The following is an 11,048-nucleotide window of genomic DNA, read 5'->3' on the forward strand; positions in this document are numbered from 1 at the left end:
CATAAGAAGAGGGGTTTGAAAACCAATCCCCTTCCAAGTCGGCCTATTAACTGGGTGTCCTGAAGAAATACAATTCCAAAGCAACACTTTCCATGCTTCATTTCCAGAAATAGCTCTAATTACCCATTTGGCACAAAGGGCTAAACCTTGTTTCTGAGTGGACAAGAGGCCAAGTCCTCCACAGTCCCGAGGGAGGCAACAGAAATCCCAAATGACTTTGTGAAAGTCATGATGATCTGTGCCATTAGACCATAGAAAGTCCCTCAAGAGCTTCTCCAATTTACAATAAGATGCTCTATAAGGAGCCCAACATGAGGAGTAATAAACATGAGTAGTAGCAAGAACTTTTGAACAAATCTGAAATTTACCAGCCAAAGAAAGAGGCTTGGTAATCTAGTAAGCAAGCTTCTTCTCGATCCTTGAAAGCACCGCATTCCAAAGGGCAACAACAGACCCTTGAAATGCAAAGGGAATGACCAAGAAGCGAAAATTTTTCCCTTGTTGAATCCATTTCCAACCAAACTGGAGCAGCAAGGAGGGGTAATTAACTTTTTCATTGAGGATAAAGGTGGATTTTGAAAGGACCTAAAGTCTTGTACAAAGATAAGGAAAAAAATCATTAATGAAGCCTAATAAACAACCAAGGAGCATCTATAAGGAGTGTGAACACAAGGGCTAAAAATTAATAGCTACATACTCAAAATTAATTGTACAAAAATAACTCACAAAAATAGGATTAATAATAAATTATGTTGAAGCAAATTTCCGTCCTAACCATTCTTCCCTCTTTAATTGTCAAACCTAAATCAAAAGATGCTATAGAGCTTCTAGAAGATCCTCTACTAGAATCATCTTATGGGCTTGACTCCTCTTAAAAAAAATTCCTTGCATGGTGATGGTGGGTTAAAATGAGTTTAACCATCTACATAGGGCTTATGTCATTAACTTCCTAGTGAGGAAAATCTAGTCTATGTTGCAAGGTGTGTGCCCTTGGTCTCCTTGTGATGTGCAACGCAACACTCGGGTTTGTGACATGGCTTAATTGCCTCCTATGGATTCTATAAGTCTAGTGGTTGTATCGAGCATTAACAGGTCGATCTTTTGGTGCAACGACAACCACACTTGTAACAAGTGGTATCAAAGCTTGGTCATAGGTTCAAACCCCTCGCTTGCGCTAGGGGGGATTGTTGCAAGGTGTGTTCCCTTGGTCTCCTTGTGTTGTGCAACGCAACGCTCGGGCTTGTGACATGGCTTAACCGCCTCCTGTGGATTCTATAAGTCTAGTGGTTGTATCAGGCATTAACAGGTCGATCTTTTGGTGCAACGACAACCGCACTTGTAACAGTCTACCTCTAAAAACTCCCTCCTTACAAACCTCCACTTGACCCCTCAAGTCTAGGTAAGCCCTTCCAAGGATCTCCTCACTAAGAACATTACTGATGTTATCTTTAGAGAACATCTTAGCACTAGAAACCAAACCTTAATGCCTCTACAGTGAACTTAAAAAAGAAAACACACTACATTTAATATGAGTTAACGATGTTTTACATTAGAACATTTTAAAATAACTAAAGCTAGTTGAACAATTAGCCTCCTACTCATTTTCCTTAGTTCATTGATTATCATGAAGGGCTCAATAAGAATATTCTTTAGCTAGAAGAGATTCAAATGAAAGTTAAAGGTCAATAATTTTTTATGAACTTGGTAGAATGTTACACTTTAGTTGAAAAGGTTTAGTTACAAAGGCCTAGGATTGGTTTGATATGAGGGACTTGATTAATTTTGATAGAATAAATACCTATAATGTATTATGTAATTTATCTAATTTAAGCTTGAATGGAAAACCAACACATTGATTTTTCTACTATTATGTAGAGATTACAAAATAAAATGTGTGCTAGAGTTTTAAGCAAATAAAAGATTTGAAAGTAATTCAAGAAATTTGATTAATTAGTATTGATGCTCGTCTTCCTAGAAATGTGCAAAGCAAAACCTTGAAAATAATGTTTCTTACCTCACCTTTCAAAGTTTTCTATAATTCTATGCTACGCACAAAACATTATGAAAGATTTAGAATTATGGGATGCGGCCATGGATAAGATGCAATGGCCTTACAAAATCCCCCCCAAAAGATTGAACTAAAAAATTGTTCAACATACTTCCACCCAAAAAATACCTACTCTCTAAAATGTTTGTTGAGTCAATCCACACATGAGTTCACTTTACCACTAAGCGTGCCTAGTAACATGTTGGCACGACAACAGAGACAAAAAAATATTAGTAAGCATTTCAAACTCTATATTTACATAAAATAGATGCACAAATTGATTGAGTGGACCTAACATACCTAAAACAAAATTATGAATTAAAATAATATTAATAATTACTATTATGATATACACAAACTCTAATCAAATAGTTGTAAAGAATATTTTTAGAATTTAAAACAATCCCACCAAATAACTACTAACTAATTTATATCAATGAAGAAAAAAAAATACTTTAAATAATTTTTTTTTAAAGAAAAAATATTTTCATGCAAACACCATGATATACTTATTTTGGAAATTTTGTGAGATTGTATTTACAGAAACTAAAACAAGATAATCATATTTATATCTAGACTATTTCAAAATGACACATATTAATTCAAAATGTGTATAAGAAAAAGAAAGAAAGAGAAAAAATATCTATACCATTTTTCAGTATAATAGCACACACTTCAACACAAATACTTACAAAGCTTTATACTGATAGCATGGGCAACAATCCTAAAAATAAAAGAAATTCAACACTCCATTCCTGTGAAGTAAATGTTGTTCATCAGTTTTTGAATTGCATCAGGAAAAGAACCATTTTCATCCTTAAGCACATTGCATTGAGTTGCCTTACTAGTGCCCTGCACATTGGTTACAATCATATTACAAATTCATGTGGGAAAACATTGACATGCATTATGCAAGTGAAAAAAATAAATTTATTACATACCTATGATAAATCAGAAACAATGAGCTCCTTGGCCCCTTCTTTGATAATCAAGAGGTCAAATTGTCAAATGGAAGGAATCTCAGTGAACAAACAAAAAGGGAGATATAAGGTTAAAAAAAACTAGTAAGGAATATGGATCTAGCATATACAAACAAGACACCTGAGTTGAAACAACCATTGAAAGCACAATGAAACGATTCTTATCTAGCTTAATTCATTTAGTTAGCAATTAGCATCATGATAAAATTCAAACACAGTAAAAATGTTGTTATGTACCTCAAACCATCTGGATAAGAAGGCACAGGTGCCTCCTTTGCAACCACCCTTGTAAACAGCACCATCATAACAAAACAAATCACTACAATCCTCTGCATTTTTCTTACAGACCAATTCTTTTCATAATTCAAGACATCAGTTTCCTGCCATTACAAATACAGTGAGTAGCAGTGAAATTTCTCATAACCATCTCATGTCTATCTCATGTCTAGTTAAATATATATACATTAAGATGAATAAGTTTCTGGTTTAAATTGTGTATGTATTTTTGTTCAATATTTCAGATTACAGTCAGTGGTCTATCATCAGAAAGAAGAAAAATCGACCAAAAATATATACACAGTTTAAACCAGAAACTTGTTCATCTTAATCTATTAGACTGTAGAAAATTAATACCAATTATATTGATACATTTTATCAAACATAAGACATTTTATAAGTCTTTGACAAAATGGTCACATTAGTTTTAACTATGCATTGTTACAAGTACTAATACAAGTGGTAATTCCTAGAAAGACAATAATTCATAAAAAGAGAGATTTGTTTGGGCACAATTAGATTTACAGTGAGATACAACCATACTAGAAATACTGCCATGTCTATATATTCACACCCTATCTGCAAGAAAAATTGGAGCATTCCTGAGAGACCACTGAATGACAGTAGGAAGTATGTTTTTATTATATAAACAGGGAGAGAGTTCTAATCCCTTAAACAAAACAGCAGTTCAGAACATTAACCCAAGGAAACAGCCAAACAACCCAAGAAACAGCTTCCAGCGGAAGACAGCTGTACTACTAAAAAAGTGGGAAGTATGTTGTACCCAGGCAATGGTATCATTTGTCTGCAAAGGATCTGTATTTCAGGCAAATTTGATAGAATGGATATTCTTTAGTCTTTGGTTCTTAATTGAAGAGGTTTCAGCTTATATCAAGTAACTAAAACGATTTTGTGAATGAAAAATCTTTAAAATTGTTTTTGTAAGATAAACATATTATCCGCTCAAACATGCATGCTGGATGATATCTAATGATGCAGTTTGTTTGATAGTTCGACTCCACTCTTCCAATAAAAACTGAATTCTTTTAGAGGTATTTCGAATAGCAATTCAAATTGATTGAAAACCTGAAATAAATAAATAAAACTTTTGCTCGAGGGTTGTCGTCCATTGGTAGCCAAAAGATGGCCTGCACATCCTTAATCACAATTTTGGGTCACATTGGGTGACTGCTAATAAATTTGGCAGCCAAGAAATGATATAAGCTTTTAGTATTTAAGCGACTGGTGTACTATAACGCCTTCTAATATTAATTCTTTTCAAATGATTTACCCTGTTTTTAAATTCTAAAAATTCCACACCTTTTCAAATACTATTTCAAATCATTCTATTTTATTGACTATCTTGCTCCTTAATCAAGGTCGTCGTTTTTAACAATGTTGAAGACGATAATGTAGTATATGTTCTTTTTTTATTGAAGATTTGAATTCATATTTTTAATTGGAGAAGGCTTGAACTTGGAACCATTTAGATGTTTACAACATGAACTTTGTTATTAAAATTAATGCAGTACATGTTCTTATGAAACACATTAACATGCTAGCCGATGAACAACAATCGTATTTTTAAATTAAGTCAAATTGAAATAGGTGAAAAGTGAAATTTGATCATATCAATGATCTTATTCAAGAGATAAAATTACACTAGTAATCATGTTCAAGATGTGAAATTCGTATTTAGATAGATTTGATTGTACTAATATTCTCATCGCAGGGATAAAATTACATTTAGCAATCATGTCCATGATGTCTATTTAGTAATTTTTATGGTGAGAGGCTCTGGCATTATATTGTATGTCCTAATTCTTATTATATATCAGAAGAATGAAGGCCTTGCACACATTGATCAAATTTCAATTACCATATAATATATAGTTAACAACAATAATCAACATTATACGACTCTGCAAAACTTATGATAAGCTTCCTATCCCAATATACCAATTTGACAAATTTATTTTTTGCAATTCTCCACACTCCATGGTGGCAGTAGAGTGCCTTGAGACTTTACTTCAACACAACAAATTTAAAAAAAAATCAGACCCAAATGTGCACGAACAATCAGTAATTAGTTAAATCTATACACTCACTGCAGCCGATGCTGTGCTGCTGAAGCTCTCCTCAAAGAAACATGGCGCATGCTGATTGTATTGATCTACATGATCACTATTAGTATTACTATTCCCATTCATAATAGTAGAAGTATCAGCTCGGCTTTCAACGGCTGAATCACAGTCCAAAATGTCACAATTGAACTCTTCAACTGAATCTCCAAGAATCTCTCCCTTGTACTCTGCTGCTGAATCATACAAAGACAAGTCATCTTGCTCCAAAAGCCCTTGGGATCTAGGAGGTTGGACATCCGAGACCTCAGAAACAAGGCTCGAGGTTTCGTTGTCTTGTCCATTTGTGGTTTCAAATTCAGAATCAGCAGTATATTGATCTGAATAGAGCAGTCTCTGAATGGTTCTTATTGCCTGGGAGACAGAATGAAGTTATATTAATGCAAATGTCCAAACTAGGTAAGTGCGACCGAAAACTTAAAATTCTTAATTACAGTCGCAATGAGTATTAAAGGAATCCCATGAGCTGAATAAATAGGCATTTCAGATAGAAACAGGGGTTTATCTATTTTGAACCAGAAGGCAGTATTGCAAATAAGGTTGTCAGACATACTGGAACTTGTAGCAGTTTAGGGTTTGCACATATATTCTCAATGTCCCTGAGTTTTCCAAAGTAAAAGTTTCTTTCCTTCTCCAGATTGTCAACTGCAACCTTGAGTTCTGCAACCTGCAATCTCATAGTTTTTTAGTGTGACTTACGATGTGATAGTGTTATTATAGAAGAATAATGAATCTAGAATATTTTAAAAGAGGCTTGAAAAGAGAGTATAGAAATTGATGCAGTATTTACTTGTTCAAATAAGGCCCTGATCTGTGATGCGGCTTCTGATGATGATGGGTTATTTCGTGTACTTTTACCTGCTGTAGAAAACATTAGGAACATAAAGGTTTGCTGATTAAGTGTGCATTGAAATGACACTTCGACAGAAGACCATTTTAGATTGCTGGCAATGGACATGAATATAATAATCTTAATAGATCTTTTGGATTTGATTGTGTTTAAAAAATTTAACATTAATATTTCGAATCACACTCTGTGATGATGGATTGTTAAGTGTGATTCAAAATATTGATGATAAAAATTTCATACAAAATCAAATCCAAAAGTAACAAATTCAAATGACTATAATATCTTAGCATACTAAAATTGTTCATAGGGTTAGAGATGGAAAGGATCTTACAATATCCATCCAAACTACCATTAGAATCTGCTTGACGGGAACTAAGGGCTGGTGTTTCCGGCCTTGAGTTTACTGATGTCTTCATTGGTCCTGGAATTTGAGAATTTTGAGCCAGAGCTGTTTTCCTGTTGATTTCCTTTCCTCCCTTGCATATTTCCCTCCTCTCTGCCGGTCTATAAGGACTCCTGCATGGACATGTATCACTTAAGAATCTGCAGTTATACTTGTTCTAGGATGAAAAGCGTCTGTGTTTACCACAACATTGTAAAGATACGTATGTTAAATGAGTACAGGATGTTTGGCTTCAAACATTTTTATATTTTCCATAATGTAATTTTCAGTTCCATAGGGCTTCATTGAGATACTATATGAGGAACAACAAGAATGATAGGAGGCAGGAATAACTATTTATCACCATACATTCACAGGACTGACTATTTGAATCCTATATTTAATATAGCCAATTTTGGATTTAGATGTTCCAACTTACTTTATGTCTGACAAACATATCAGTGTTAGAATGTATATTCTCAAAATATACCATGCCAAATCCCAATCCAAAATCAGAATTTTAGAATAATGATATCAAAAGTTACTATTGGAAAAGGCACCGACTCGTGAGCTGAGTAGAAACTTTCAAAGTACTGTCAAAACCCTCTAGAACATGATGAACAGCCTATAACATCATACCTTGAGGTAGGGTTTCTGGCATATGTTGAATCACAGTATCGTTTCAGCCATTGCATAAATTCAAGATTATCAAGTGGCCTTCCTTTCACGAGCTTGTTTACATCAATATGCTGTAACAGAGAGGACGGATTTTATGTTCAAACAAAGAAAAGCGAAATTTAGTTATTTGTCGTGATATAGTAGTCAGTCATATAACAAATTCACAAATAAGCAAGATTATAATTTTGAGCTGTTTGATAACACAAATTCTCGTAGGCATTCTATGGCTTTGACAGTTGCATATGCAGTTTTGTTTGAACTTACCTTAGCTATATTAAGCTTGTTGAAGACTTCTTGAAGGACCTTATAATTTTGGATCATCTCATACTCAGACTTGGCATCAAAATTAACCTATAACACAGAGATCCCAGATTATGCATGAAAAACATAAATTCGGGATTTCTTCTTTACTATCTATGCCAACACATGAAGACAACAATGATTACAAATATAATTAATAATATCAAAGGGCACGGTGACATACGAAATGATTTGCTCAAAACTGTAGGACTGCAAAAGATCGTGCTCTCTAATTATTTGCTTCATGCTAATGATGGATCATGTAGAGTATAACACACAGTTCAATATCAGAAATGAAGAAAGCTAACATTATGGACTGTGGAACTTACATGGCTTCCAGATCATATGAATACACCAAAAATGCTCTACAAAAATTACCTTTTGCAATTAAAAATTCATAGAAGTGGATTCAGCAGAGTTGTTCCCAGCTAGGTATTTTGAGAATGAGAAAATGTGTATAAATAATCTGAAAAATCTAAGTACATCTCTTAATTTGAAGCCTGATTGTAAATATATAAAGGAAGTGATGGAGAAGACTCAAAAAATCATAATTCAGGATTTAAAAGGATTTCCAATGACCACATTGGCAAATTATAGATTTCTACACCAGTGCTCATGAAAATAGGCCAATTTATTTTTTCAGATCAATGGGCATATCTACACTCTTAAAAATGAAGGGTTGGGCTGGAAGGTGGAAATGGATTTTTCTTGTTTCTTGTAATTTCATTGTGTATAGTTTTGTCATTGTTTAGTTACCTGTCAAAAGGCCCAAAGATCACCGAAGGGATTGGCAGGATCCTCTGAAGGGAACAAGGAGAGGCCCAAGTGCACTACAAAGGCTAGCACAGTGTATATGCTCACACTGGAGTAATGCTATTACAGTGGAGTGACAATATTGGATATAATTCCTTTATTGAAATCAGGCTTGTGTGGGTATATGCTAGGAGGATCTGAGACTAAAATTACACCATAATAGAATCAAAACAATCATCAACAGCATATAAAAATTAAAAAACATGTAAATGACCTTGTGCATTGGTACAACTCCAGAGTTGCAGGCATCGATAAGCTGGCAGTAAACTGCTCCAGAGGCCCCCTGCGACCAAAGAAACACATTACAAAACTCCACATGATCAGGGTGCCATACACAGAAACTTACTTGGGCAGATGCCAAACATATTGTAGCCCATAAATTTGGCTAAGGCTAATTTTTTTGATAAATCAACCAATTAGCCATAAAATAACTCATAAAATTTTCTCCTGTGGCGTGCGAAGAACACAGAAATCCGAAGAAAAAGTTTGAATCCCACAGGATAGAATTTGTTATAGGTATAAATAATCTAATAATTTCAAAAGACTTGGAGAAATTTTCCAGATTTGTTAATTGAGGAATCAAAATGCTTATAATTTTGCAAAACAAAAATGTCCCCCACGAAAACCTGCAAAGATCCCCTTACCTCTTCCACTTTGGTGATGCAGAGTTGCAGAGTGTTATTGATCCAGCTCAATATTTCATTGCGTCCCACAAAGTAAGCACCCTCCATGGTTCTTGTGCTGACAGAGGCCAGTTCAACTCCTCCCAATACAAGAAACCTATGGGGGCCCTATTTAATTCACTTCCAATACACCCTAACCCAAAATAATTATAGAAATGAGTTCCCTTCCCCACCTGAAAAATGACTCACTTTTTCCCGAATGGCAGCAGGATCAATGAAAACAGCAATCACTACACTTAAGATAGCCTAAATTATGTAAAGGCTGTAACATATCAATCAAGGAAAACAGAATGTCAATTCCCAAATCTCTTCTCCTCCAACCCAACTACTGAAAAGGGCTGCAGAAGGCAGGCTTCAATTCTACACCAGATATATAATACTATTATACAAAATAATCTAAATAATGTAACTCAGCAAAGAGTGGGGCTTCTACAGTTGCAGGAGCCTTCATGCATCCAACTTTCTATTCACACAGGTGCAACCGCTACAAGAATAGTAAGAAAAGGTCCAGCAAGAAATTGCTAGGCAGCATCATAGATGCATCTAAACATTTTGTTTACAAGCAAATGTGACTAGAATGATAAAGAGGGAAAGGCTGAGCAAGAGGTTATAAAGCACCAAATTAGATGCATTCAGATTTCCTTACTCATTGAAAACTACAGTGATAAGGATAGAAGAAATTCATTGACAAAGATAGAAGGGGAAGGCCAGAGCTAGAAGATATAAGGAGGCTGTAACAGACCAAGGTAGATAGATGTACCCAAAAATAATTCACCCACAAATGCAATCACAAGAATCAAGGGGAAACCCAGAGCAGAAGGTTGCAAGAGATCAAGTTAGATGCAAGTAATATTTTATCCGCTCATTAAATGTAGTCACAAGGACAGGAAGGGAAAGGGCTGGCATGACAATATATAGGTACACTTACCTACTAATTCAACCACAAGGATAGAAAGAGAAGGCTCAGTAAGAAAGTACAAAATATTAATACAGATTATTATGTTAATTGAAGAAGACGACAATTCTAACGTTCACAAGGTTAAACATAATTTATAAGATAATATAATTGAATAAAACTGATCAAGTCGCAACTGAAAGATCTTGAAGTAACTCAGCCATGTAGAGAGAAGGGAAGGCTAAGCAAGAAATTAAACAAAATATTAATGGAAAATCATTATTTTTTAGGTAAATAAAATATCAATTTGTAAAAAATTGTTTTTTTAGGTAGAGGCAAAATGCAGTTCATATTCCTACCGTGGGATTTCTCTAGAATTCTGTACGTAACCAACCATAGAAGTACAGGGAAAGGTTAATCAAGAAGGTGCAGAGTCCTCCAGCCAATAGGAAAATGATGGGCTGGACCTACAAATATTATTATTATTGTTCTTTTTCAAATTTCAGTTGGGTGTTTGTTGGTTGTGTTTTAAAAAGTGGTTGGTGAAAGAGTGCATTTCCCACCAAATATAACAAATAGCTTTTTGCTAACGAAAATGTGGTGTATGGTTAAAATCTCTCTTTCTCAAACGAGGTGTGATGTTTAAAACATTAGGTGATTTTGATTTGAAAACAAATGGGGTTAAGTTGATTTAATTTTAAAACAATAGAGTTACTTAAGCAAAGATTTCCTTAAGCTTGCTAAACATCAAGGTTGGTTTTATTGTACAAAGAAATAAGAGGTTTTATTTTTGTGTTTATTAATACACGCAATCATATAAACAAGGCAATTGGATGAGAGTAGTATAAATTTATTTTAGTTTTGGAATATGTTATAATGGGGAAATTTGTATATTCATATTAATTTTCATTTAATTTTGCGTTTATTTTGATACAATGACAATATAATTATAGATTGGTAAGTGGCATATTCTTGCATTAATTTTGACTTATAATCTATGTTT

The 11,048-nt window shown here is 34.2% G+C and overlaps 1 protein-coding gene and 1 long non-coding RNA gene across 4 annotated transcripts; both read right to left on the reverse strand.

Annotated features, from left to right (window-relative positions):
* Positions 1–2,661: 2,661 nt before the first annotated feature.
* Positions 2,662–3,401, reverse strand: LOC131030053 (uncharacterized). Of its 2 annotated transcripts, XR_009102864.2 has the most exons (3): positions 3,265–3,401; positions 2,989–3,066; positions 2,662–2,899 (listed from the first exon to the last, which is right to left on the reverse strand). It is a non-coding gene; the product is annotated as an uncharacterized LOC131030053 (long non-coding RNA). The 2 variants fall into 2 exon arrangements; XR_009102863.2 differs by lacking the exon at positions 3,265–3,401 and having other exon boundaries at positions 2,989–3,249.
* Positions 3,402–5,163: 1,762 nt separating this feature from the next.
* On the reverse strand, positions 5,164–10,162 carry LOC131030054 (microtubule-associated protein RP/EB family member 1A). 2 transcript variants are annotated; one of them, XM_057960735.2, is made up of 8 exons: positions 9,112–10,162; positions 8,682–8,750; positions 7,619–7,705; positions 7,316–7,425; positions 6,626–6,810; positions 6,235–6,302; positions 5,998–6,111; positions 5,164–5,798 (listed from the first exon to the last, which is right to left on the reverse strand). In XM_057960735.2, the coding sequence occupies exons 1-8, from the start codon at positions 9,196–9,198 to the stop codon at positions 5,400–5,402; spliced, it is 1,119 nt and encodes a 372-aa protein (XP_057816718.2). In that variant the 5' UTR covers positions 9,199–10,162; the 3' UTR covers positions 5,164–5,399. The 2 variants fall into 2 exon arrangements, with proteins under 2 accessions (XP_057816718.2, XP_057816717.2); XM_057960734.2 differs by having other exon boundaries at positions 6,235–6,305; positions 9,112–10,153.
* Positions 10,163–11,048: the final 886 nt, after the last annotated feature.

Source organism: Cryptomeria japonica, chromosome 7 (assembly GCF_030272615.1).
Source record: "Cryptomeria japonica chromosome 7, Sugi_1.0, whole genome shotgun sequence".
Lineage (NCBI taxonomy): Eukaryota > Viridiplantae > Streptophyta > Pinopsida > Cupressales > Cupressaceae > Cryptomeria > Cryptomeria japonica.